Genomic DNA, 27706 nt, shown 5'->3' with positions numbered 1-27706 from the left:
AATGGTTTAAAGAGTTTATTTATGAGGGTACTATTAGAGCAAACAAACATACTGGAGAAAAAAGAGTTACTGCAGCTCAAATATAATCCTCAGGGAATGCTTCTATTTGCATTCAGACATGGCTAGATGGAATGTTACCGCACATCTAAGAGGGTAAGCCGATTTCTTAGTGCTCTATTTATTTTACAATGACTTTTTAGGACCACATTTCTGTTTGGACAAATAAATCAGAAGCATAATAATCTCTCCATGAAGAGAAGTTAAGAGTTCTTGGCATGGATTCTCTGTCCAACACTTAACTATAATAAGTCAAGTGAAAAATTAACATGAGCCTTATTTTGAAATGGCCTATACAACAGACAGTTTCAATTAGCTATTCAAGTCACCAATTAACTACCACTGAACAGAGCTAGTCTTACATATGCATACTGCGGACACCACGAGTTTGAATCTTCCTGTACAATGATTCTCAAGTAAAATATTAACACATTCATCTGCAAACTCAATAGCATAGAATGAATGAAGTAAGAGTGTTATATATTATTTAACATATTCTAAAATGTTGACGTGCAAAAGTTTTAGCTACTGGCAGAGACATATTTAGGCTTTTACACAGACTGAAGGAATCTCTTTTTACACAGTATTTGGCATTCCTGACTGTCCTTTTGGGCCACATTTGGATGATCTTGCACATTGTGGGTCTTTCCAGTTCAACAGCTGATCCATTCTAAAATTAGTGAAAACACTTTTGGCACATCATCTTGGGAAAACTGGAACCTTAAAAAAGAGGCAGCAATAAAGGAGGAACAAAGGAAGCTTATTCTCTGTGTAATACATATCCACAGGTTCAAGTACTTACACATTTGTGTAGAGATTAAAGAACCTGCCAATAATCCAATTACCAACATATCCCAGCACAAAAACTAACTCTCAGTTCTCATCCTTCCAGCCCAATGTGATGTTGATACTAAACCTGCATGTCTATCATTTTTCAAAACATGGCAGTCGCCTACTGAAAAAACAAACACATACACACAAAACTTCCCTTTTCATCACAGGGCAAGATCTATACTTATCACAATAGCAGGAAAAAAATGGCAGCAGTAGAAAGAGAACACACCCCGATACAGGAAGGGATCAAAAAACATAAAGGTCTGGGAGAGGGATGGGGGATACTGTAGCAAACAAGAAAACAGTCAGGCAAGAGGAAGGGGGTCTCACAGTGCTTGTAATGAGGGAGTGAAGAAAAAAAAAAATAGGAAAAATCATCATCCCTAATATGAACATAATGGTAAAACTTTTCTAAGATACCTATCAGTTGCAAAGCTATGTCACGTTTGGAACACATAGCATTGAATTTAACAAAAGACAGAGATAGTAATTAAGTAGTTTGATCTGCTATATGTCCATTCTTTTGGATGTCTTCCCCCTCAGCACTTTTTTTCCTCCTATCTAAAGGTTTAGTACAGGCAGAAAATAAGGAATTTAGCTGTTTGTTGAGAATTTCCTCATACATGGCCCCTGAACCATGAGTCAGAAATACAGGATGTGCTAGACCTTCTATGCATTTACTGAGCAATTAGACATGCAAGTAAAAATTCAATTGCATCCAGTACACATTATTCATTCTGCATATACGCAGGTGGTCTCAAACATTGAAGCATATTGCATTTAATACACACTCGCCCACGCTTTTCTCCAATATCTACATCTAGAGGTGCAAAGCCTTAAACATACTACAGGGCTGAACTGAAGTTACAGTCACTGAGTGCTGTGGAAACTGCATGGATATTTTTGTTGTAGATAAGTTTAAGATAAATTTGGGAAATTCACTTAAAACACTCTGCAGTTTGCATCTGAAATATAAAAGTCAAAATATTTAGAAATGTGTTAAGTGGCACATAGACCCCTAGCTTTCACGCTGCAACCATGGCTCAACACAGATACCTGTATTCAAAAGCAAGGCAATCTGTGTTTCCATTTCCAGAGATTTAAAGTGAGGATATCTACCTCAGAAATGTAATAAAACTCCTGTATGCTGTGTACAGGCAAAACCCAAAGTACTCTGGTAAAGGGGGATATTTATTGCCAACGTTACCTAGTAAACATGCAAAACAAAAGAGACAGCATTTGATGTTATTCTAGGAAGCACAATATTTTGACTATTGCAGTTTAGCACAAGGATTATATTTCTCAAATAAGATGACAGCATTAAAAAAATTTGTTTGAATAAAATATATAGTTTAATTAGTTTTGTGTTAGCTACATCTAAATCACAATTGATATTAAGTTAATCTGTATTACAAATCTGTACAGTCTGATGCAACAACAGTACGAAACCTTTACATATTCATTATGATACATGAAAATACTAAGTCATACAGAATTCAAGTAAACACCACATGAAGAAAAAGAATTCCAAATATACACATACACATACTCACCCAGTGTGCAGTAGGATAAGTCTAACAATCCACACCATTTCATATGACCAAAATGAAATTAATCTGTTTGGGAACAGGATCACTCTAGCTTGTCAATATTTATAATGCTATAGTCCACACACACAACACAGTCATCATAACATTTTAGATTGTTTGCAGGAAAATTATTCCCAAAGTGAAACTATAGATCTCAATTCACTATCACAATGCATGACTAAGGATGCTTTTCTGACATTAAAATAATGATGCCATCTTAATATTTTCCGGAAGAGAATTCTATAGTATTTATAGGATTTTTTCATTCTGTATTTGGCAACTGCTCAGTACTCATATTTTAAAAGCACTAAAATCTTAAAACTTGCTTCATAAAACAGTTAATTCAACTATAAGACCTCAACCTAGTAATACTTAAAGAATTCCAAAACATCAGAAATTCAAGCAGATTTTTCTAAAAGTATCTTACAAAATAAAAATAGAAAACCATTCAACAACACTTCTTAAATATTTGAATGGTACTATTACTAAACATGGGACTTCTTCAAAACCTAATTTTTGTTACTAGCCAACATCTAGATATCATAGGAGCATGCCTAGTGGAAAAAAAAGGTTTGACAAACAGAAATTCGATTTGCATATAATTCTAGTTGACACCTTTTGCTGTTATGAGGATGGGGTCTTTACAAAGTAGCAGTGCTCAACATGCGTACGCTAAGGTTAAAATCCTTTTGCCTTCCCAAGAGACAAAGCCAACAGCCCAGGCCTGTAGCCGTAATCTAGAATAAAGCAAGATGTTCCATCACAATTGCAGCACCAAGAACCTTGGAATATTCAGGACACTTTCAGTGTATATGATCCTCAGCTTCCAGGAGAAGGCACCAAAAAGCATCACTGTGTAACAAGTGCAGAAGATAAACTGAAACAATCAGTAGCCAAGAGTGCAAAGAACAAAAGAAACTGATATAGAAACTTGGAAGCCACATAGGATCTAACAAACAACAGCTGCAGCTATTGACCCACTGTCCCAAACTTTTGGGCCACAGGAGAAGGGGTGCTTTGATACTCATTGAAAGAAGGTAAGTCATTTTTGTCATTTAGCTAAGCCTCTGTCTGCATTCACAGACTTTGTCAAAGCTTTCACCTTACTCCTTTGTTTTCATATCTATGCTATAAAGATAATATTGTGATACTACTTCACAGGTGAATATGAAACATCAAATTTTTGTCTCAGCATGAAAGAATTGTGAGGTACTTTGTATACTTTCAGACAAACAGTCTTATACAGGGTGTCTGGACAGCTATTACAAAACAATTCAGCGTTTAGCTTAGCTTGATTTCTCCTGGAGGAGAAGCCAGTCATCTCCCCCCCTTACCACTGTAGAAATACACATGCACGCAACATCACTCAATTAAAATAGTTCACTAAGAAGCAGTGAATATTTGAAGCCAGCTGAAACAGTGTATAGTCTCACAGTTATATAGTATACATTAATATATTATTGTAGATGTATAAAGCTGTTCTATAAATCAAGTCTTACAGCCCCATCTTTATTCCAGAAAAACACCTACATATTTAACACAGACTATATAGCATTAACACTGTGGAAGAAAAATGCAAATTTTGCATTAACTTCAAAGCCAAGAAAGGCATTGTTAGGGCTAAGACTCCATCTCGAGTTCTAACAAACCATCATAATCTAAAGAACAAATCAACGAGCTTATCAGCTACAATTAGCTAATGTCTCCATTTCTGTTACAAAACAAACTGCTGCCCCTTTTCTAGTTGAAATTAAAAATGCACAAGAAATCATGAGAGAAAAAAAAAAAAGAGAAGCTAATAAATGAATAAGTCTTTTAAGGGAAAAAAAGATTCTATTCATACATAGTCTGTCTCTTTCTTTGTAAGAAACTTATCTTCAATTTATACTTTCACTGGACCTCCCTGTATTTTCTTAGCACGTTCCACAAACATATGAATTTCATTTGGTTACTAAATTGATTTGTATTAAGTTGTGTTAATACTCCTCACATTGTCTTACCGTTAGGACAGGAGAGAAATGAGCGCATCCAGAAATTTGCTCCGGTCTTCTGTTTTCAACTCAATTACTAAAACATGAAATGTTTTATTACAAAATGCAAAGTATACTCATTCACATTCCTAATCAACTTTAGGAAAAAATTAGAGAAACTATTTATTTGAACTAAATACAAAGTACATTGTTTATTTCATTCCTAAATTTCAGCAAACTGAGTTCTAGGTGCTCACTAGATATAGTCACCACTTTTTAAATCTAGGAGGCTTTCTTTTTGTGCTCAACATGCATCTATAATAGAAGCATGCAGAGTTAAAAACTGCCTCTCTTGTGAGCACATGTGAAGACAGGCACTTTGTTGCATAAGCATCTCCTTTTTCAAACAGACAATAAAGGATGCATCTCATATCCAAGCCAAGTATATTTCAAATATAGCATTGATGCTGCTAAATATAAAAACCATCATAAATAATAGATCTTAGCTGAAATGCACTGGTCAAAATCATTACTCCATGCCAAACTGAGGTTGTCTCAAAAAGAGATATCTGAGCCTCTGTTCAGTAGTTTATATTTTCTGCACAGCAAGATTGCCATGATAACATGTATGTAGTTTGCATGTGATATTAAAGTCAGGAATAGTGTATCACATATATACACCTGATGTTTGCATCTAATACATACACAAACCCAGTATTCCGTCCACAGTCATTATGCCTTATGGAGGCTGTGTAAACACTGACCCCTAAAGGACTATTTAGTGAATGAAATAAGTGATGTAAAAGATAGCATTACTCACTTGACATGTCAAAATGGTTATGTAACGTCCTAGAATTGGTGCTCTCTGCAGCTTTCTCAAATGCTCTCCCAAAAAAGCTATGAGATGAACAGAAATACAAGTTAATCACATATTAGAAGGTACAGTTCATTAAATTAGGAGATTAGCTATTTTTCAAATATTTCATCTGAGAAAAGATTTTTCCTTCCCAACATACATCATCTGAACTACATATGGTCTCCTACAAACACATAGCATCTGCACAGAGCGCATAAAGGCCACTTGTCTAAAGCACTTTATGCAAATAAGATTATCCTTCCTAATTTAACTTAAATTAAATATTCAATACTACAATGCTTTTCACATAACTACCTACAAGTTCTGTAAAATATGACCAAATGCAACGCAGACTGAGAAAAGTCAGGGCTTCAGTTATAAAAAGGTTAAGTTTATTTTTGTAGAAGGATAAATATGAGTATTACAGACAAAAGATATATTGTCCTAAGGCAGAAGTATGAAATCTTATCCTCGCTGCGATCTGAAAATGACTTTCAGATGTTTTTCATGTGCCATACATTCAACATACACCTCACTTCGTTCAAACGCAAAAATCTTAAGGTTGTAGGCTTTAAGAAATGAAGTTATGGGCCACATATTGAAGTATATCCCTCTTACAAAAAAAAAAAAAAGAAGAAGAAATAGTTGAGAGGGGAAAATAAGTAAAAGGAAGCTGAGCAACATCTTCTCTCAAAATAGCTCATGCAGACCATATGCAAAATACATGTTTTTAAAGATACAAGTCAAGTCAACATATTCCGTAGTAATTACAGGTAAGATATATTTCTTTGGGAGAGAGAAAAAACCTACAGATAATATTTAGAAAGAACATTTAAACAACATCCTTACTTCTTTTTGTCAGAGCTTTCCGTCTCCGGAGGAATCCCCACCATGATCACAGTTCCCTGTTCAACATCCATTGGTGCAGCCATTACCAGTGGCAGCAATTTACAGCGCTTATTTTTTGTCTGGAAGTCAGAAAGTCTTTGTTAGACAAAACCCAAGAAACAATCTAGTGTTGGGTCCATATGTGACCTAGTATTACAAATATTCACATAAGGAAATACCTATAACTGAGACCAACAGAAAATGATTTCTTTACGTAATCTCTTAACCCCCTTATTTGAACTAAGTCACTGTAAGGACTAATAGAAATTTCATTCTTCACTAATTTGCATTTCATTTTAACATGGAAATGATACAGAGAGGCAAGATATAATTTACAGCAAAGAAAAACAAACTCATTTAAAGGAACAGTATGTATGGGTATCTAAAAACATGGACTCGGCACAAGGTTTGCAAAAATCATTTTACAGTGAAATACAACAAACAAAACTGACAGACGCAGTAGTCTTTACTGCACATCATTTTCCCTTGACATATTGTTTTATAGCAGTAAGCTGTAACTTTACAGAAATTTGTGATTTAGTTAAATCACAGAATAATTATGAAGATATTTTAAACATGTTTTAGTAAATGAAATAAAAGTTTGTTTAAAGTGTTCTGTTCTTCAGGTAGATGTCTTGTCATCAGTTTTAAAATGCTGTTCTGCTCCTAAGGCCAAGCTAGTTATTCATAATACCCTCTAGCTTTCAAAATGAGGACTGACATATGCATCTAATGAGGATGGACTACAAAAGTTGCATTTATAAATTAGAAGTGCTGACTGTGAAAAAGAGTTCTTAATTTCAAAATCTCATTTTCTATCCGAATTGTGTTACTAATTTATATGGTTCAAACAGTAATTAATGTAACTGAAATTAAAAAAATCTCTAATCTTGACAAATGCAATTCATTTAACTAAATAGAGAAGTTTTCAGATAACAATAACCAGTCCTGGTTATTTTCCATTTCAGTTTAACTTTTCTAAATACCTGTTTTGTGATATGCTCCCTCAAATTTTACAAAATTACACAAGGATCCTAGACTGTCAGCATCTTGGTAATGAAAACTTTCTAGTGCTAGGAAGTTTTCCAGACAGATATTTTTCCTAGAGTTGTATTCACAGAGGTACTAAAATTATCCAATCAGTTAACTGTAAAACATCAATATCTTCATATAATGCTTTAATAATCAATTCCAAGTATTCAACAAAACAACAACTATTATACATCCCAAAAGCAAGCTAGTTAGAAGCTTCCAATTTACTTACAGAACAAACAAAGGATTTGAGTAAGTATTTACTGAGCAGGCACAGAGACACTGGTTTGGAAAACAGTTTCACATCGGGTGTGCCCTGGGAAAAGAAGAATTATTTCAGCGACAACCAAATTCTTCCACTCACTCATTTAATCTTAAGATCAGCTGGCATGTCTAAAAGTTTTATGTCACTCAAAGAACACTAACAAGAACCATTACAATAAAGGAATTAGATCTCACCAGTTGGGCTTGATATGAAGCCCTCCCTTTAACAGAACTGATTCTTCCTTTGAGAAGTTGAGAGCAGGTATCAACAATGACCCATCAGAGAACATACAGCATAGAAAAATAAGTTCTTTCTGAATTCCTGATGGAGTCATTCTTATTGAGCCAAGTAGTTCGGAAAATAGCGTTATAGAACAGTACGTTAAATGTGAGAAAGCCAAAAATTAGGACTCTGACCTCCATAAGAGAACAATAAAGGAAAGGCCCCTGAGAAATTACAAGGTTGGTACAAATACAGCTGGCTACTGTCTGCTGAATGGCACGTAACTGCTTTTTGGCCAGGTCCAGTCCTTGGTGCAGTTTGTCCAGGTTACCCCTACAAAAAAATGGAAGAAAAGAACAGTTTTACACAAAGCTTTTCACAAAAAAAACTGAGCATTAGCGGGTAATAATAGGTATCCCTGTTATTCATAGGGGTATTTTCTTTGACTTTGCTTCAGCGGCTTATAAAGCATCAACTCATCTTTTAGATATGCAACCCATGTTCTGAAAACAACAACAAAACAAAAACAAAACACCACCACACACAACCAATCACAAAGAGATATTTTCAGTACCTGGAGAGACTGTCCAAAGCTTTAATGAAGTTATCGGTTTCAGGCCCCTCTTTCTCTATATTCTCCATGAGGGAAGCTGTTGCATAAACTATATCACTTGCTAAGAACTTATTCTTAAAGCCAAAGTGAATGCTGAAGGTCTGAACTCTTAAATCCTTCATTCTGCAAAATGAGATAAGACCAGTGAAGATATATTAACACTGACGACCCATTTCCCTGGTACGTTAACGTTAATCTTTCAATCAAGATGTGACACACTCTCCATACATAAAATTTTAACTTAATTGAAAAATATTTTCAGATAAAACATTTGTTTTTAAAACAATTTACCCAAACTTGTTTGCAGATTCTTCAATCATTTCCCGAAGATTTTCTTTTAAAGAAATGTCCATTGAATTAAACTTCTGTTTCACTTGCTTCAAAGGCAAACTAAAAATACAAGGGAGAAAAAAAAAAGAGAAATCACTGATGGGTATGCTAGAGCAGACTTAAATATTTTGCCTTCCTCTCATAGGGCATTCTTAATTAGATAAGTTAGCAAGTTAAGCTTGACTAAGCTTTTTTGGCATTCTGCTTCTTTAATTATCGAGGAGAGAATGGGAGAAAGCACAGGTTACTTACTAATCTTCTATTCAATAAATACAAACAGTTGAAATACTCCTTCATATAGCAACCCACAAGTTCCGGTACTCAACTCAGAGATTCCACAACCTGCTCAAATCCCCATGATCATATTTAAAAAGTGTGTTGAGTACTTGTCAGCTTAAAAGATCCTTGCTGTGTTCTGAATATTTTTCTATAATTCATTGCCAAAATGATTCTTTAATTGAGAACAAGATTTTTATAACTCACCCCATGTCAGCCAAGAACTCCTGGAGCCTCTTCTGCCCTTGTACAGACCAAAGTTTGAGGCTAGCAGAGGTATAAGAAGTATTACAGAGACTTTCATACAGAGACCAGTGCTGGTAAAGTGCCAGGCGCAGGCTGAACATTAGCAGGAATTAGGGAAAATAATTACAAACATACGTATTCTTTGAAGCTAGAAATAGTAACAAAACTCAATATCCAGTAGGTAAGTCTTAAATGCCCTGATACAGTCCATCTCTATACTCCAGGAAGATGCAGTCCGAAGCAGTAGGTGCGCATCACAACACAATCAAAACTGACTCATCTAACGCTGAAAGATTAAGTTGAACTGAAGTTACATGAAAAGCTGAATAGTTTGTGGAACATGAATCTTAGTTCCAAATTTCCATTTCTTCTCATTCAGTTCTCAGCAGGAGAGAAGCTTGAGATTTTTCCCCCTAGATTCAAACTTAACTGTGGTTCATCAAGTGGGTGGAGTTTGCTTCCCCTAGATCTTACGTAAGGATACTCATATTCAAATGCTATTCGCATGCAGTCAATTGACAGAGAATTGTCTTCATCCTCATTGCGGTGGTTATGGCGAGATACATGACGCTGTAGTATCCCAATATCGGTCACATACTTCATCCTTAAACAAAAACAAGTTTGTCACTTCAATTTCTTCCCATGCATTTTTGTACTTAATTATAGGAATACAGAAATGCTTCTCAAAGGGTACAAATTGGCCAGTCAACAGCATAAAAACTGCAGATACATTAAATAAATATATATATATTTTAAATAATGTTATTTCAATACTTAGCCATATACCCAAACACTTAAAGATAAAATAATACCAGCACAGAGGGACAGCCAAAAGACAGATGAAAATAGTCACTTGTTGCATTTATCTTCATAAAGACATCAACATACTATTAGTAACAGAACACCATAAATAAGGTCTACATACATACTAACAAAATTCTAATGATATCTAGTAGGAGATGAGTATACATGGAAGAAAAAAAAAAGGAAGGGAGGAGAAGAAAACTTGTAAAGTAAAATAAGAAGGGAAGCCTGAGTGCACAGAAAGTACAGAAGTTTCTCCTTTAATGGAAGTTATATCAAGGTGATATTTAGGTCAACTACAATTAAACACCATTTCTTACAGGATCAGAAGTGATTGCTTTACAATTTCGTGGAAAATAAAGTAATTTAAATATTCTAAATAATAAAAGAGGAAATATAGTTTTTCTGACAAATATTCTAAATATACCTTTTGTAAGGTATAAAATTACATGTATTTATTAAGACATTAAATGTCATTGTTTATTAATTACTTTACGTTGTATTAATTAGTCTGTTTCCTGATTTCTATTAACTACTATTAGTTACTCCTTCAAAAAAAAAAATCCTTACTGAGTGATTTTATCCTGGACCCATTGATCTGTTAAGCCAACAATAGCCCACCTAAAATTGGGGAGGGAATAAAAAAGGTGAAGTAAAATATATTCCAGTACAGCATATTATATTTCACCCTGTAATATGTAAAGGAACAAGTTAGAAACACATTTCAAAATCTGCATGCAAGAGAGCTTAGTAACAAACGTATATGCTACTATTTCCTGTCTCTAGCAGCTATATACATATAGTACCATCCTCCCTTTCTCCGCCCAAAATGTACCAGTTCCTTGGAGCCAATTTATGTAGATGTGAATGTATCTTACTCCAATATGCATGAATATATATGTCCACACAGAAAATAAACTGGAGCTCAAACTGAAACCAAATAGTTTTGGGAAATTTTGACTCTTTTTACTATGGAACTAAGCTGATGGCTTCTACGAATAGTGATCATAAACACATACCACAACATGTCATTCAAGTCTTTAGACATTATCCATGCCAGATCAAACATCATCATTGCAGACTGCATGAGGGAAAAGAGAGGATAAATGAACACAAATCTCTCACTTCAATGAAACAAGCAGAAAACATTTAAATTTGCAAGTACTAGCATGCTATTTAAAGCCTTAGAAATCACACTTCCGTCTGTCAACCTGCCAACGCCCTGCTTGCTAAGACACTATGTAGAGTGAGAAAATATACAGCTTCACAAACCTGCTTTTATATATAAAGCAGCACTCAAAGCATAAAAATAATAAGACAAGAGGCCAAATGAAAGAAGGAGCAGTTTGGTGTCCTGAGTATTACGTTTGAAATACCTAGATAGTTTGAAAACAAAGAAAGGCAAATAAGCTTCCCATATCTCAAAGTATTCTTGAGAAAGCATCTCACACAGAGAGGTACTTCTGCCAAGACCTAAAACAAATATATTACAACCAATTCTTCGATATCAACATTAAAGATTACATGATAACAAAAATGCTAATAGTTCTGGTTTATCCATTTACCCATTGATCACACTATTTCACCCACCGTCAGTCAGTTGGCTGTAGTTTCCTAGTCTACTAGTATCAGTTTTACAACATACCTAATCCCCCAGAGTTAAAATCAGATATACACAACCAAAATACACTTAAAGGACATAAAGCAAAGTACTCAGTATATTTCATCAGATTGGATAATATTATAATATATAGTATTATTAGATAATTATAACATTGGATATTATCCAGTTACCTCTATCTTGGTATCTAGTGTTTTTATGGCAAACAAGTCCATACTTACTGAGGTCCCATGATATTCATATTGTTCATAATCAAAAAGAATTTCTTGCCTAAAAGGGGGGGAAAAAAATCCACACGCACATTTGACTAACTGGCAAGCTAATCATTGGTTCTGGTTCAAAATATAAACCTAGAAGTATGAAACAACATTTTAATTTCATGTTAGCAATAACAAAAAATTAAATTTGGGCTAGAAAATGCTTATTTTAATGTAGACACAAAGTATTAAAACCTCAGTTCCTCAAAGCCCATTTTCTTATCTGATTTGTTCCTGCTCATTCCCATCAACAATTACAGTATTGCAAAGGAAGAAAACAGAAGCAGGAGCTGCACCCTAAGACGGACAAGACAATAACGCTACAGCTGCTTAACGGTCAAGGACTGCACATACCGCTACTCAAGTCTATAAATGTTTACAACTATGCTCCATTTAAAGTTGTTATTTGAATATATATAATAAATACCCCCCTCTTCTTTCTGAATAAAGTTACAACTAAAACATCTTGCAACTCAAACATCATAATACCATGTTTTTGTATTCTCAATAAGGTTTCCCTCAGAGAACAGGCAGAGATACATGCAACACAAAAAAACAAAACAAAACACTTAAACATACCTGCGCGCCTCCCATTCTCGCTTCTGCCGCCTTTTCATTGTTCTCTCTATTACATCCTGCAAATTGAATTAAATGTTAAAAAGGTACAGAAACTACTCTAGCAAGTTACACATTAAAATAACTAAACCGGTGCTAAGTCTTCATTAAAAAGACTTAAAAGAAGAATTAGATATTGTTAATAGGAATAACAGGAAAAGTATTATTATCAAGTGTTTCCTGAGGAACACGTTTTAATATACTCATGGCATCTTTCTCTGCTAGTGTTCATTTAGCTCATCTTCACAAGTAAAAGGCCTAGCATACAGTATTTTCAACGAAACAACATGCATTATACCATCTTACAGTATATAAACGAAGCTGATGAAAAATTAAAATTAGATGATTAATCAAGATCAGGAAAAAGGCAGCACTCTTCACTGTTTATTCCATCTCAAAAAAATAGCATCAGCAGCTTGAAAACTCCAAGAAATCAGAAAGACCTCTATAAAATATTTAATGGATTTAAAAATGGCTTTTGTATATGCTATTTAAGGATGTTACTTTGAATTTCTGAAATTAGTTTGTCCAGAGTAAATACTCTTCGCAAATTGGTAGAAAAAACAATTATAAAGTTAATAGAAAAATAATATGAAATATGTATTACATTTGAGAATGTCGTCACATTTAACTGGCTCTTAATATTGCCAGACTCATGTCTTTGCTTCCTTGCATGCGATAGAAACAGAAAATATGCTACAAATAATACATGCCAAATTAATTTTTTTAAGTTATTTTTAAATTATTTTTTAAGAATTATTTTACCATAATATATATACACTTTTGTTAGTGCATTCCTAAAAGGAGAGCCAAAAATGCACTGCTAAATTATTTGTGAGTTTCTATCTTCTCAAGCAATAACTTTTTTTAAAGTTTTTAGAAAATAAAATTTTTCGCCAGATTGAAGAGTCCAGTGCACATAATCAGAGATATAATCTCTTCAGTTCACTGATTATAAAACAGACAGTATTATGTATGATAAATTTTTAACATAAAATATGTTTTGATAAGGAGAAAATATTTATGAGCAGTGCAAATAAACAAACATTTTCTGCATGGGAAACACCAGAGGTCATAATTTTGTTAAATTATTGGCTTACATTTGAATTTGTGTTCTAATGGACTATCTTTTTTTAAATCTCAGTGTCATTATTTATCCTGATGCAAAGTACATGCATATATTATTTTCCTTTTTTTCCAAGACAAAGCTGAAGAAACAAGAAACACACCTCTTCAAATCGTCTACGCTTCTCTGAAGGTTCTGATCTATCACTTTCATTCCCAGAGTCCTCCTCTTCATCCTCTTCATCTCTGAAGATATCATCATAAGCAGGAACATCAAGATCATCATCTTGTTTAACTAATAGCTTAACCTAACAAGAAAAAGCATATTTTAAATAAAGTATGTTGTTTAGTAATGAAAAAGTATTTCAAATGATAACTATAGAGCACTTTAGACCCCTTTAAAGAAATTAAAATTTCATTTTGGCTGTGATCCATTCTTAACATAAGACAAATATAGCTCTTTATTCTAAGGGCAATAATTATTTATGACAGAACAAGAGTAAAAACTTACTCTTCTGTATCAAGAAGATTCTAGTTATAGCATTAAAAGGCATGCTGTCAAATAATTTACATCAAATAGCTTAGTACTTAAATTCTAAATGTTGCTAGATGCTGAGAGATAATAAATGTTACATTTTGGAGGAAGTTATATTCTGTTTGACTTGTATTAGTATAGGATTAAGCTGTCACTATTGACACCTGTTGCACTTGCTAACAACATATTTATTACAGAAAATAGTATTATTTTCCTCATCACATACATTACTACTGTAGGCATCATTAATACTGCTTCCTTACCCACTGCTGGCCTTTTAAGCAGTTTTGCAGAAAAACACTATGCCACCCACACCACACTGAACATTCTAAGATTTTTATTATGTATGCTTTTAAAAAGCTTAGTTTACCTGTGTCTCATTGTAAACATTCACTACATTGATAGGTCTGTGGCTGTCACATACAAAAAAAAACGTGTCTTCTTCAGGCTGCAAGATCTCCAATAGGTCAACATTGGCACCACAATTAATAAGAACAAAGTACTTAAACTGCAAAAAAAAAACAAAAACAAAAAACCCACAAAAAAACAAAGTTACTTTTACTCCAACTAGCAGGAAACATGGAAGACTGAAAACACCTTAGAAAACTTCCAAAACACTTGTTATTGTTGAAATCTGTATTTACTTCCTGATATTTGATGCCTCAAAGGAAGAACAAAATTTTGTAAGATTTCGTGCAAATTCACCAAATTCCGGGATGCTGGACATCCAATATTGCTATCTTTCACATCTCAGAACAGATGCAAAATTAATTTGACCCTATGAGAATTACCGCCCATTAGTTTGTGCAGAAAACTTGACAAGTTTGTTATTGGTGCATTTAAACTTGCCCACTGTTTTGAGGTAAAACAATACTAGTATTAGTTTAAGAGCTTACATTTTAAGAATGTAAAGAGAAAAGGGGGGAAGCGCATTTATACATTGCGGTGCATCTCATATAGCCAGTTTTCAGTACTATTTTTACCTGATCTTTATGCTCAAGATAGGCAGTTTCAAGCTCTTGCCACCCAGATACTGGGACTAGCGTATATTGTACATGATCACATTGAAATAAAGCCTGAAAAGAAACAGAGAGCTGTCAGCTAAGGGAGGAAAACATACTCTGCCACAATGCTATACATATTCCACTACGATACTTCACTATCCTATAATTCTATTTAATAGAAATCTTTATCCTTAAGACATCCCAAATGACAATTCTACATGAACTTTGGCAGTAAGACTTACCAGGAGTCAGCCTCATGACTCATGGAGAAAATGCTGTAAGTTATAAAATTAGTTTAAAGGTTCTAAATCCTTCCCTCTTTCCTCAGTTCAAACCTATTAAAAGGATCCGACTGCATCATTCCTTTCACAGGTAGCCTACAACGATAACGAACAAAGACTTACTTGGAGTATTTTACAAGCACATAATGCATCAACATCTGAAGCAACGAGAAGAAGAACACGCTGCAAAAATAACAAAACAACAGTGTTAATATATTAGCGCAGGTGCCAAATCTAGTGCACTGGTAGGTATATCACTTTTAAGTTGTTCCTAAAAGCACTAGCTTCCCTATGTAAGATTTCAAGTCCTATGCAAAGATGCAATCCCAGAGAAATGCTTAGATCACTGTGAGAACAGAAAGGGAGGAATCTGGGGGGAGATCATTATAACCATAAAACATAATTGTTTTTGAAGGGACACTGCAACTAAAATAACTTCACCTGAAGCACTGTAAGTATTGGAACTATATTTACAATTCCATCTCACAGGAAGGTAAGCCTTACTTGTGACACGATGGTGAAATCACATTCAGAACATCAACTGCTTTGAGTAAACACGATTATTTTGACCCATATGAACAGTGTATAATTTTGAAGGGTCAAAGTTTGTCAATGCTACAACGATTTTAAAGCATATTTTAGGTAACATAAGAGATTACATATCTAGAATGGCCTCCATTTTCAACATGGTATCTGGAGCAGTTTTGACTAAGGAAAATCTGTAGCAAAAAACAGAGCAAGACAACTCCTGAAATAATCAGGTGAAAAAACTTTTTTTTTTTGGAGACCTTGCCCACAACTGGAGAATTTGAGGGAAATGCTTACATTTACACAATCCAGAGTACATTTACACAATCCAAGCTCCACTACTGTATAGTTTCATGGGTAGAAATATTAAAAGCCTGTCCAATAAAAGCTTTTTTCCAGACAAAAGCTTTACTGCTTTATTACATAGATCCACTCTGAACACAGTTAAGGAAACTGCGGGCAAAAAACCGCAAGTACCGATCAGCAGCAGCACTGCCGTCACAGAAGACTGCAAGAAAAACCTCCCAGTAGACAGAAGACAAAATTTAACATGTGGGCAAACACGACAAGGATTAAAAGGACAAAAAGAAGTAGCTTTAGGAATAGCTTGGTTAAACCAAAGAGATATTTAAAGAAAAAAAAAGTCAAAAAACTGAAAAGGCGGGTTTTACGTGAAACACCTGGTGAGAGCGAGGCGCGGGCTGCAGCTCTGAGGCAGGTTTCTCCCGCTGTAAAGGCGCCCAGGAGGGACCTTCGTGCAACCGCGGCCGGGCCCCCGCGACGGCCTAGGGGACCCCGGGGACGCGGGCACCAGCGAGGGGAAGGGGGAGACCCTGAGGCGCCGCGGCCGCCCCCGCTGTCCGCGCCGGGGACCCCGCGGGGCCTCCCGCGCTCCGAGAGGGGAGAGGAGGGACGGGAACGCCCGAGGGCCGGCGCCTCCGCCCGCCGCCGGGAGCGCCCGGCCCGGGACGGGACGGGACGGGACGGCCCCCCCGCCTGGCCCGGCCCGACCGGACCCGCGCCTCCCCCGCACCTGGCTGACGATCACGTCGTAAAACTCCCGGCGGCAGTCGGAGAGGAACATGGCGGCGGCGGCGGCAGGAGCAGAGCAGCAGCAGGCCGCCCCCAGTCAAACCAGGCGCCAAAGCACCGCCGCTCCCCATTGGCCTTCCCGCCACGCCCCAGTAGCCAATGGGAACTCTCTCACCCCTCCTTCGCATTAGAGGATCGGATTGGGCTAACTGCTCAACCTATTCAGAGCCTCCGCCAATCGGATTGGGGAAACGGAGCCACCGCCCTTGCGATTGGCCAATCCGCGGAGCGAGAAGCGCCGTACCAGCGTTGACTGCCATTCCGCCATCTTTGGCGAGGGCAAGGCGCTTACATTGCTATTCAGCGACACTGACAAAGACCATTTTAGCACGCCATGACAGTGTTGCCTACGGAAGGGCTGCGCGGCCAAAAAAGCTTCAGCAACGCCGCCCACCGCGGCGCTTGTGAGAATCCCGCCCCCCGCGAGGCGGCTGCCGGCATGGCGTGGGCCTGCCGCGCAGGATGCTGGGAACGGGGCGGGGCGGGGAGCGGGCCGGGCGCCGGGGCCGAGCTGCGCGGCGGCGGCGGAGGGGGCCGGCGGGAGCGGGGCCGGGGCCGGGGCCGGGGCCGGGGCCGGGGCCGGGGGAGGAGGAGGAGGAGAAGGAGGAGCTCGAGCGCCGCCCCTCTGCGCCTCAGCGCCGCCCGGGCCGGCGGGCACGGCCACCATGGTGAGGCCCGGGGCGGCCGCGCCGGGGGGAGGTGCCGAGTCACGGCCGGGCCCGAGCTGCGGCCCGGCGCGGGCGGTGCGGCCTGGCCTGGCCTGGCCTGTGTGCCGGCAGCGCGGCCGTCGCTGGCTGTTGTTGTCCGGAGGGAGGTTCTGCCCCTTTGCCGAGCGGAGCCCAGCTCGTAGCTTAGCGGCGAGGACGCGCTTCTCTGGCTTGGGCGGTTTTGTCTGCAAAGCGGCGTCTTCGATGCCGGTTTTCAGTCGGTCCGATGTTATTCTAAGTGTAATGCGGGGGCGTGCTTCCGTGGTTTTTCCCCGCACAGTCCTTGACGTACAGACCTTTATAAACTTTGTGCGTGTTATGTGAAAGAAGAACGGCGCTTTCCTTAATAGGGAAAGATAGGATTTCTAAACAGTTTTAGATGAAACAGAGTTCCAGAGACTTCAATATGCTTAGTGAATGCGGTAACGCTTTATTTCAGTATACTTCAGAAGCCATGTTAATTCACCGTTGCCCTTATTTGTTTTTTGTTTTTCTTCTTCCTTCCTTAGTTCTCTTTTAATATGTTTGACCATCCAATCCCACGGGTTTTCCAGAACCGCTTCTCAACTCAGTACCGTTGCTTCTCAGTATCCATGCTTGCCGGACCTAATGACAGGTCAGATGTGGAGAAAGGCGGGAAGAGTATGTGCATGTTTTATTTTGACTAATAAACTGTTGAAGGCTATTTGTGAATAATATCAAGTAATACTGCTTTTGGCCAAGACTGTAGAAACATTGAACAGTACGGAGACATGCTGTTCAGTGTGTGGCATGAGCAAGAAGATCACTGTGGGGGCTTATAAGAAGGGAGGAGGAGAGTTTTCCTTTTATTGCATTATTCTCTAATTTAAAAATTTAGTAACGAGTGAGTCCTGATCATTACAGGAAGCCTCCCTTTTTTTTTTTTCCCCTTTCTGAAGTCCCTTATTAAAATCTTATCACTGGTATGAGCCATAGCCAATGCTGTGTTGTTTTGAGTTGGCATCAGTTCAAGGGGACATGTAAGCCCCCAAAAGTACCTTTAGGAAGCATTTCCTTTAGTACTAGGTATTGTAAGATCTTGTCTTATCTAATTTCTAATTAAAATCTAAAATTCCTGTGTTAGCAGGTGTACTTGTTGTGACTGATTCTACTGGAATCTCTAGCTTAGATATTAACTTACGTGAGATTTTAGAGTAAATATTATCCTACAGGAAAGAATGATAAAACTGTAGATTATGTTATCTTTGTGCAGCCATACTTTTCCGAATCTTACTTTAACTCTCTTATTAATTTCTGCAGTAATTATGCCACCGTCTGCTTTGGATCAACTCAGTAAGTGCAAGCATTATTTTGGAATAAGAATTAGAAATACAAACATAGGCATAAGCAAGTATCGGAGTTTTTAAATTATCTCTCAAAATCTGACTTAAATAGAAAGCATGAGACCAAGTTTTTCAAAAGATGTATTTTTGGGGGTATTTTGTTTCTCAGAGTTAAGGGATTTTGTCTGTCTTTAAGTACAGACATCTGAAGTGTCAAGCTACCTGATACATGAATTAATGCTTATTAATTATTAATAACATTCACAGTGTAATGGTTGCAGTTAATCCAGTGAGTTCTTAATACCAACCTACTTGTTATGAACACTTTTATGAAGAAAATTTTATTTTAAAGACAGAATAAATGAAAATCAACTTTGAAATTGGGGAGATAGTTGCATTAATAGTTTAAATGGTGTTTATTGCCCCTTTTAACACCATTTTTTCTTCCTTCTGAGTGTTGTCTTTATTAGAATTTCTTTCAGAAACAAATTAAGTCAGGATTTATTTTTAAAATAGGCAAGGGATGTAAGAATTCTTTTGGAGCTAATTGTTAAGTGCCAAAGGGCATAACAATAATTTTTGGGTTTTTTTGCTAATACTCATTGCCTGGTCATCTCCAAGCTTGGGGAAATGCTGGGGAGGCATTTAAAGCTCTAAGTGTAATGGCAATACAGTACTCGTGTATCTGCTTTCTCTCCTGGATTTGTATTTTGGGGGACTTGGATTAAGGGGAGAGGGAATCTTCTCCTATATGCTATTCTCTTGCTAATGTTCAGTCTCTGAAAGCTTTGTAAATGTGCTAGTGTCTTTATAAATAAAATCCTTTTTCCTTCTCTCTCACCAGGCCGACTTAATATTACTTACCCAATGTTGTTTAAGCTGACCAATAAAAATTCAGACCGAATGACGCACTGTGGAGTGCTTGAATTTGTGGCTGATGAGGGCATATGTTACCTTCCACACTGGGTGAGTTGTCTCTTGCTGAACTGTCAGAACCTGATGGGGAGGATTAATGAGTTGCCAGTTAAATATTAAAGAGGCACAATGTTTGCTGAAATTGCATATCTTTGCTAGACCTGTTTCTACAGCTGCTTTCAGGTAAAGCTCAGGTTTCCCTTTGTATGACTTTAACTAAGTATGCAAAGCAGACTGCTTTTTAAGATGTACCTGACTGTTGTCTTCCTGAAATTAAAACACAAGTAAACTGGTGGATTTCAGGTAAGATGGTGGCCCAAATGTATATAGGTATATTCAAGTGAAAAAAAATAAAAAAAAAAAAACCTGTTGATATTGATTTGCATCTTTGTCTTCATTCTTCCAGATGATGCAGAACTTGCTGCTGGAGGAAGGAGGCCTGGTACAAGTGGAGAGTGTTAATCTTCAAGTTGCTACTTATTCAAAATTTCAGCCACAGAGTCCAGATTTTCTTGATATCACCAATCCCAAAGCTGTGTATCCTTCTTATTCAGCTATGGAGCAGGGAACAAAAGATTTCTCCCAAACTGGGATGATGAAGCAGGGTCAGCTTTTCAGGTGTTGTTCATACTTTTCCAGAAGGAGGTAACTACTATTGCTCCTTCTGAAGACGAAAAGGAGGGAGGGCTTATGTACAGAGAAGTTGCAAGCTGCTAGCACAAAGCGTAGTCTAGAGTGAGAAAGCATGCATCTTGGCTTAAAGTGCAGTAAGTTTGAGTGTCCTTTGGAATATCTACAGAGGATGTTGTATTCCTTAATATTTACTAAAAGGCTGTCCATGGTACTGATGACTTTTAAACCATCTTTGAGAGATCAAGGACCACAGTTCTATATCTTAGTAACTTTAAAGCTTTGATGTTGCATTGAATACAAATGTGTTTCGTCTTAACATACTCCAAAGATTAGAAAATGCGTTGAGAAACTTTGCTTGTCTAACTACTGGGGATGTTATTGCCATCAACTATAATGAAAAGGTACAGTATACATTATGTATACAGGTTTAATCTGGATGCCATGAATCTGAGGAAAGAAATTTTGCTCCGTGTTTTTAAAAAAAAAAAAAAAACCTACATTTCAGTGTATCACGACAACTTACGTACTTTGACTACACCTTGTGAATAGATTTGATAGATGGGGATTAGTGGATGAAGCTTTTGGCAGCCCATGTTCACGTTTGATCCTTTCGAGTTGTGGACTAAGCACAATTGTTGGATGTTGCTGCAAAAACAATCAACATGGAGCTGTGCAATATTGTTGACATGTAAATCCCAGATGGTAGATTTCGCAATCAGTTTTCTATTGAAAAATAGGGTCAATTAAATCCTCCTCTGAGCTTCTATTTAGACTGGTCTTTGAGTCAACAGAGAAAACATAATTTGATGCTGTTGAAGTTCTTACAAATCGTGGGACAGAAATTATCCTGAATCCATAATTTGCTTTCAGAAATGCAGGTTGACAATAAGAGGTAGGTTTCTTAGCTCCAGGATATAGCAGTCTTATGTCTAGGTTAATTCCTTTGTTCTCGTATTTTATAAATACCCTGCAGTATCCAGTCCTCAACGTAAAGAGCATGTATTTCAATTTACTTCGAACTTTCTGAAGGGAAGGTTTAGCTATGCTTTTCTCATACCGAAATTGTGCTCCTTCGTCTATAATCTTAAAATAATCATTACTGTTTCAGATCTATGAGCTCCGAGTAATGGAGACCAAACCTGATAAGGCTGTGTCCATCATAGAATGTGATATGAATGTAAGTTAAGGCCGTTGTGGAAAGTCTGTTTTTACTGAGCCCCCCTAAAAGGAGAAGGTTGCATGTTGATAGCACTGAATACCAAGCACCTCTGATGCGGTGGGAAAGATAAAATCAGATGAGGTGGGGAAAGTGAGTCGTACAAGAGTATCCGGTGTACCTCTGTAACCACACCTGTGGTCTTGAGCTGCACTTTACTTCTTATGCCTTCAGGTGACTGCAGTGCCTAGAATCTCATATGTAGATTCGCCATACTGTCTTACAGTCTGGAGAGTCTTATTTAGTAGCCTTGTCTTGACTTTAAGTCTCCAATTGCATTGTGGGGTGCTGTTCTCCTGGTCCATTTCAAGTACCATGCTGAGACTCATCCCTAGTCTTCTCTTAGTCTTAGTCGCTTAGTCTTCTCTTTTTCTGAATAAAAGAGTTTAACAAACCTCAGTTCTTTCTAGTTTAAAACGGAACAGTAGTTTGTGGAGATCTGAGGAACAGAGATATAAAGCTTATGATTAAAAGGAAAATGTCAATCATGCTTATTTTCCTATGTGTATATAGGTGGATTTTGACGCTCCTTTGGGATACAAAGAACCAGAAAGAAGTGCACAACATGAAGAGACCGCAGTAAGTGAAACTTTTGTTCCTCAAAATGCATTTTCACCGGTTATCTGCCTTGATTATAGGAGACGGCTGTTCAGAACAATCCGTTTCCAAAACGAACAGTGGGTTTAAAGCCTTGCTAAATTTTCGTCTGGTCAGAAATATATGGAACTGGTTTTGTAGCGCAATATGCATATATTGAAGTAACTTGTTTTTTTTCCTCACAGGATGTTGAAGCAGATCACAGTGGATATGTGAGCGACCTAGGATTTCGTGTAAGTCCTCTATTTCTGCTGTTTTCTGAATGTTGTAAATGGTGAGGGAAAGCAAAATCCTGTTCCAAACAACTGCAAAATACCAGTACCTCCTCTTAGAGGTGTTCTTCATTACCTGGTAAGTGCTTCCCACTTAGGAATCCCAGCAGCTGGAACTCCTACAACCTGCTTTTCAGAAAGTAGGTCAACTTTGTTGATGGTTTGTGGTGCTCGTGGCCTGTAACTGTATTACTTGTTGGGCTTAAAAGGCCTATCTTTAAACAGGAGACTGAAACACACTCCTACACCTGGGGAGTATCAGCTTATTATATGTTCTAAAAATAAACATACTGAGTCAAAGAATTAAATAAAAATAATGGTAAAATTTTTAGGGACTATAGTATTCCAGTGCAGTATGCTTTCAAATACAAGATACGGTTAAGTTAAAACTCATTGTATTTGTAATTCTGAAGTGGAATGGACAGAGATGTAACTGTATGTCTTGTACGTATGTAGGCATTCTCTGGTTCTGGGAACAGATTGGATGGCAAGAAGAAAGGTGTTGAGCCTAGTCCATCGCCAATTAAACCGGGAGACATTCGAAGGTATGTCTGTTTCATCCGGTTTTCAGCAAGTGAAGGAACAGTGTGTGGGTGGATTGTTTATACTGCAGGAGCAGGAAAAAAACAGCTAACTTTCTCAGATGTTTGCATATAAAAATACACAGTCTAACTTTCTAGACGGACCGTAACCTCCCTGACTACTTAAGGTGCAGATCCCAACTTAATAAACGCTGCCAAAACTCTTAGCTCTTGCTCTGTAGAAGACAAGGAGGCAGAGGCAGCAGGTCTAGCCTGGGGCTGATGAGCTGGATCCAGTGAGGCACAGAACCCTGCCACTTTTCTAAAATGAAATTGGCCTAGAGTGAGATCTTTTTTGAGTTGGGCAGATAGCCAGAGGCAGGCCATGTTATTCCCCCCCCTTCCCCCCCAAGAAGCAAATGTCTAGATTCAGACTTAAGAGAAGTGATCTTGTGGAAGTAGTGAGGGGATGTGGTTCCTGTGTTTTTCATTTTTGCATGTCTCAGTAAAACTTGAACCCTTCTGGAAAGAGTGTCCATGGCCCCACAGAAACCACAGGCCTTGTGGAAACATGCCCGCAGCCAAGCTTGTGCATCACCTTCCGTATCTGATTATTTTCTTCATGCAATGTATGGCTACCTTCAGGAAATAATTCCGTAGTTTAGGGTTATTTCGTAATGAAAATTTTGCAGCAAGCATTGGTATAGCTTTGAAAAGCATAGAAGAGGTCTCACTGTCATCTAGTGGATGTTTCATTGTATAAAATGTCTTCTTTATTATAATATTTTCATGCTTCTTTTCCAGAGGAATACCCAACTATGACTTCAAGATTGGTAGAATCACATTCATTAGAAACTCACGTCCACTAGTTAAGAAAGTTGAAGAGGTACATAAAGTTTGCCCTTGATAATCTTACACAGAGCATGTGACAGATCAAACATCTGCCTCCAAAGCAGCCTGCATTGCTTGCCAATTCTGGCAGACCTGTTTGGAGTAGTTCACTTTTCTTATTTGATGATGTATATCTATGAGCAGAACAATTGAGACGATACAGCCAAGAGAAAGAGTAACTGAGAAGTGAACTGAATTCACGAGTCCTGTCCCAGTTGTATGTTCCCATATTTGCACTGCCTTGTTTTGCTCATTCCTCTAGTTATGCTGGGTCATTGAGTTGTTTTGTTTAGTCTGGATCAGTTCCCTTATCTGCTTCACCATATGGCCTCGCCAGCCGATGGCTGTAATAGTGACTTTAGTTAATTTTCAGGCAACCCATAGAGGTAGTCTGGGATTGGGAAAACATTGCCCTATGTAAAGCAGTAACCTCTTATTTGGCAATAATTATTTCTTGCTGAAGGACTGTGGAACCATTGTCAAGAGTTTGTGGTTCCTCTCTCCATACATGACTTTCCACAGAGAACTGCTGTTAAAAAATACTATTAGTAAGTTTCATTTAGATGACAGCAAGCTCTCATGTCCTTGCTGATGGAAGATTAGCCTTATGTAAGTTTAATAAGCCAGTGCATGCTTGTACCAAGTTGGTGAAAGGTCACTGAAATGCTCATACTTTGTTGAAGGAAGAAAGTGGTTATTATGCAGATAAGGATGTGGAATGTTTGCAGTCTGTTGCTGCTCTGATGGGATGCTCCTTCCGGTGATTGTTCAGCTTGTATCACACAAGCCGTGAGCAAAGAGAACATAAACAGGTAACAACCTTTTCTCCTTCCTTTATTCAGGATGAATCTGGAAGCCGATTTATTGCCTTTTCAGGAGAAGGCCAATCCCTGCGCAAAAAGGGAAGAAAACCATAAGTTGTGGAACTTTCAGTCAGTTAGGAGGAAAATAAAATAACAATTGCAGCATATGGGATCTTAGTTATTGCAGAGGAGAGGAGAGACCGTTTTGCAACACAGGAACACTTTTACTGATTTTGGTTTCATGTTTAAAAATGGAGCTTAACGTTGTCTTAATTTTCAGCTGAAAATTAAGTTCTAGGAGTTTTGAAGCAGTGGTTTTTTGTGTGTTGTAAAGATGGAAAGTTTATCTTGGGCAAACCTGGGAAGCAAAATCAACGAGTTCTACCTTGCTGAAAGGTCCAGTCCTTAGACTACAGCCTACCCTCTTTTATATCCTCTGAGGGATGATGGTCTCATGTTGTTTTGTGCTTGATACTTCCTTCTCTATATATATCCTGCCACAATTTCCGATAAGCTTTTTGGTGTGGGGCAAACGAAGGCTAACGCTTAGGTGTTGGAAGACCTTTGTGGAGGGAATCTCTTTGATCTTAGCTTCAGGTGCTGGGTTACAAACCTGAGGCATCCCAGGCTCTGACACAGACCTCCCCACACCCCAGTTGCTTTTTATATTTAGAATTAATAACATGCCTTTTTAATAGTTCAGATACAGTAACATATTGTAGCAGTCTAACAGTGCACCCTTCGCGGTGCCTGTAGTGGGTTGAGTGGTCTCACGTCCGGCTCGTGGTCACCCTAAGGTGGTGGCCCTAATACGCGCTCCCCGGAAAGGAGCGGGCTGTGGTCTGTTCAGCCGGGGGGCCGTGGGCGCCGTGTTAAGTAAGTGCATTGCGTCAAGCGCGGAGTAAAGGTCCTGAACAAGCGAGGTGGTTTGTGCTGGTTCCTGCCCTGCGCCCTGGCCGCCCTGAGGCCCCCGGCGCCGGCGGAAGCTCGGGCCTTGCGTCACCGACACGCAGCAGCGCGTCACGCGCAGGGTTCCGGCGCGCGGCCCGGCCTCGTGGGGTGCCTGTCCGGGGGAGGGGGGGAGGGCGGGGTGCTCCCCGCGCAGCCCCGCCCCCGGCGGACGCGCACTGCCATTGGCTCCGGCGGGAGAGGGAGTGACGTCGCAGCAGCCGCTGTGTGCCGGCGCTCCGCATTGGCGCGGCTGAGACGGTTTCTCCGCAAGCGACGCGGCCAGTGCGGGGGGAGGGGGCGGCTGCGGCGGGGCGGCATGGCCGGCGGCGGGGCTTGGCGGGTGAGCGGCGGGCGGGGCGGGGGCGGCGGGGGGCCGGGGCCGCGGCTGGCGCTGAGCGCCGTCTGTCTGTCCGTCCGCAGCCGCCGCGGTCGTGCGAGGACTACTGGGCGGAGTGGAAGCACTGCCGGGGCCTGCGCCACGCCTTCCACCACTACTACGCGCACGGGGAGCTGCCGTCGTGCGGGCAGTGGCGGGCGGACTACGGCACCTGCCGCGCCTGGGAGAGGGGCGCCGGCGCCGCCGCGCAGGTACCGGCCCCGCCCCCCGCCCCGTGAGCGAGGCGCCCGCGGCGGCCGTTCCCCTCGCTCCCCGAGGCGGCAGCGGAACACGGTCAGGATCAGTCGGAAAAACTGGCCGTTGGGTTGGGAAGGGGGTGCATAAGATGATTTTTTTTTTTTTAAGGAATGTTTCTGTAATGAATCATTTCACGTTCTGCTGCTGCTCTAGTGATTGATCCCGAGAGCTAGAGGCTGCCAGGCTACAGGGCAGAGGCATCCCTGAGGCGTGTAGAAAAGCTCTCCGCTACTGACCCTTTAAACGCTGAAGAACCAACTTTTTTTAATACAGGGCGGAGCAGAAGCCTTCCCTTTAGCCAGGGAGGACAAATTCTGAGAATAACTTGTAGTTTTCCTTATAATGGAGGAATCAAAGGCAAAATATAAATATGACATAGTTAAAAGCTTGTCTCCTGGCACGTAATGTTTGCTGCTTCTGTTTTAGCATGGTATATTTCTGTTCCTGGTTTTATCTCAAACAGTCACAAAAGGAAACTGCCTGTGTAAAATTTGAACATCCAACACTGTTTTGGGTAATATTTTGTCCTGTATTTCAGGAAGCTTTGTGCAAGAGTGAGAGATCTCGAGTTCTGGAAAAACAGAAATACGCTCCAGTGTGGAAGCGCAGGGAGAGCCCACCACCTGATTGGTATCTTCCACTTGACCAAGACAAACCAAAGTAACAAGACTATTTTGCCGTTTGGTCAGTATGTAATACACAGTGCAGAACAATACTGTTTTTTCTTCCATGTGATCTTGAAATTACACAACTATAGCTCTGCCCTGTATAGTTGTCCACCAGTTCATTCAAAAAGTATAGAAAGTTTATATTTAAACACCTATTATTTTTTAAAGTGAGAATTCCACGCTTAATTTGATTCTGATCTCTTCCTACTGTCTCACACGTCAGGAGCTCTTCTCACCAACTGAGGTGCAAGCAAAGAGATCTCGAGCTAGTGCATGCATGATCCAACCGCTCTTCCTCAACAAGGACTTCTTCCCTGACCTGCTGGTGTTACACACTGTTGGAACAAGGCACCACCTCAGGCCTGCCACCCGAGAAAACAAAAGCAAGCTTGGACTCCTCCTTGCCAGTGCAGGAGGATCATAACCACTGGCATTTAAAAGGCATTACACAGATTCAGTGTTGTCATACTTCTGAGATTCTCATGTGATGGCACGATGTTGCAGATCCTGAAACGTGTCTGCCTTTGTGAAACCGCTCTTGGACAGTGATGCCTGTTCTTTTCAAAGGGCAGTATTCAACGTTACTACAAAAATAAAAGCTTAATGACTGAAAA

At 39.2% G+C, this 27706-nt stretch overlaps 3 protein-coding genes across 7 annotated transcripts; 2 read left to right on the top strand and 1 right to left on the bottom strand.

The window, feature by feature from the left end:
* Window positions 1-17331, bottom strand: CDC45 (cell division cycle 45). The gene is made up of 19 exons (XM_068911568.1): window positions 16922-17331; window positions 15484-15543; window positions 15059-15151; window positions 14446-14583; window positions 13705-13848; window positions 12440-12495; window positions 11825-11873; window positions 11002-11063; window positions 10553-10603; window positions 9663-9782; window positions 9140-9271; window positions 8618-8716; window positions 8288-8449; window positions 7908-8046; window positions 7459-7542; window positions 6156-6274; window positions 5271-5347; window positions 4481-4547; window positions 1-3332 (listed from the first exon to the last, which is right to left on the bottom strand). The coding sequence occupies exons 1-18, from the start codon at window positions 16970-16972 to the stop codon at window positions 4483-4485; spliced, it is 1701 nt and encodes a 566-aa protein (XP_068767669.1). The 5' UTR covers window positions 16973-17331; the 3' UTR covers window positions 1-3332; window positions 4481-4482.
* On the top strand, window positions 17065-25758 carry UFD1 (ubiquitin recognition factor in ER associated degradation 1). 3 transcript variants are annotated; one of them, XM_068911569.1, is made up of 12 exons: window positions 17065-17384; window positions 18197-18303; window positions 18969-19001; window positions 19836-19957; window positions 20313-20443; window positions 20868-20940; window positions 21648-21716; window positions 22269-22334; window positions 22538-22585; window positions 23081-23169; window positions 23950-24031; window positions 24879-25758. In XM_068911569.1, exons 1-12 carry the CDS (start codon window positions 17080-17082, stop codon window positions 24951-24953), a joined length of 1200 nt encoding a protein of 399 aa, XP_068767670.1. In that variant the 5' UTR covers window positions 17065-17079; the 3' UTR covers window positions 24954-25758. The 3 variants fall into 3 exon arrangements, with proteins under 3 accessions (XP_068767670.1, XP_068767672.1, XP_068767671.1); XM_068911571.1 differs by having other exon boundaries at window positions 17218-17384; window positions 18197-18329; XM_068911570.1 differs by lacking the exon at window positions 17065-17384 and adding an exon at window positions 17482-17648 and having other exon boundaries at window positions 18197-18329.
* On the top strand, window positions 25738-27706 carry C17H22orf39 (chromosome 17 C22orf39 homolog). 3 transcript variants are annotated; one of them, XM_068911573.1, is made up of 4 exons: window positions 25981-26130; window positions 26211-26378; window positions 26963-27084; window positions 27316-27706. In XM_068911573.1, the coding sequence occupies exons 1-4, from the start codon at window positions 26107-26109 to the stop codon at window positions 27371-27373; spliced, it is 372 nt and encodes a 123-aa protein (XP_068767674.1). In that variant the 5' UTR covers window positions 25981-26106; the 3' UTR covers window positions 27374-27706. The 3 variants fall into 3 exon arrangements, with proteins under 3 accessions (XP_068767676.1, XP_068767674.1, XP_068767675.1); XM_068911574.1 differs by having other exon boundaries at window positions 25982-26130; window positions 26963-27108; XM_068911575.1 differs by lacking the exon at window positions 26963-27084 and having other exon boundaries at window positions 25738-26130.

The sequence above is a fragment of the Struthio camelus genome, chromosome 17 (assembly GCF_040807025.1).
Source record: "Struthio camelus isolate bStrCam1 chromosome 17, bStrCam1.hap1, whole genome shotgun sequence".
NCBI lineage: Eukaryota > Metazoa > Chordata > Aves > Struthioniformes > Struthionidae > Struthio > Struthio camelus.
The sequence above is the reverse complement of the archived record's forward strand: the minus strand, read 5'-3'. Positions and strand labels throughout refer to the sequence as shown.

Coding starts and splice junctions, on each gene's coding strand:
- C17H22orf39 (XM_068911575.1), top strand. CDS start 26,107: ATGGCCGGCGGCGGGGCTTGGCGG. Junction 26,131..26,210: donor CCGGCGGCGGGGCTTGGCGG/GTGAGCGGCGGG, acceptor GTCCGTCCGCAG/CCGCCGCGGTCGTGCGAGGA. Junction 26,379..27,315: donor GCGCCGGCGCCGCCGCGCAG/GTACCGGCCCCG, acceptor CTCACACGTCAG/GAGCTCTTCTCACCAACTGA.
- CDC45 (XM_068911568.1), bottom strand. CDS start 16,972: ATGTTCCTCTCCGACTGCCGCCGGGAGTTTTACGACGTGATCGTCAGC. Junction 11,874..12,439: donor CGAGAATGGGAGGCGCGCAG/GTATGTTTAAGT, acceptor CCCCCCTTTTAG/GCAAGAAATTCTTTTTGATT. Junction 11,064..11,824: donor ATGAATATCATGGGACCTCA/GTAAGTATGGAC, acceptor TCCCTCATGCAG/TCTGCAATGATGATGTTTGA.
- UFD1 (XM_068911569.1), top strand. CDS start 17,080: ATGGGAACTCTCTCACCCCTCCTTCGCATTAGAGGATCGGATTGGGCT. Junction 18,304..18,968: donor CTTGCCGGACCTAATGACAG/GTCAGATGTGGA, acceptor TAATTTCTGCAG/TAATTATGCCACCGTCTGCT. Junction 22,335..22,537: donor CACAACATGAAGAGACCGCA/GTAAGTGAAACT, acceptor TTTTCCTCACAG/GATGTTGAAGCAGATCACAG.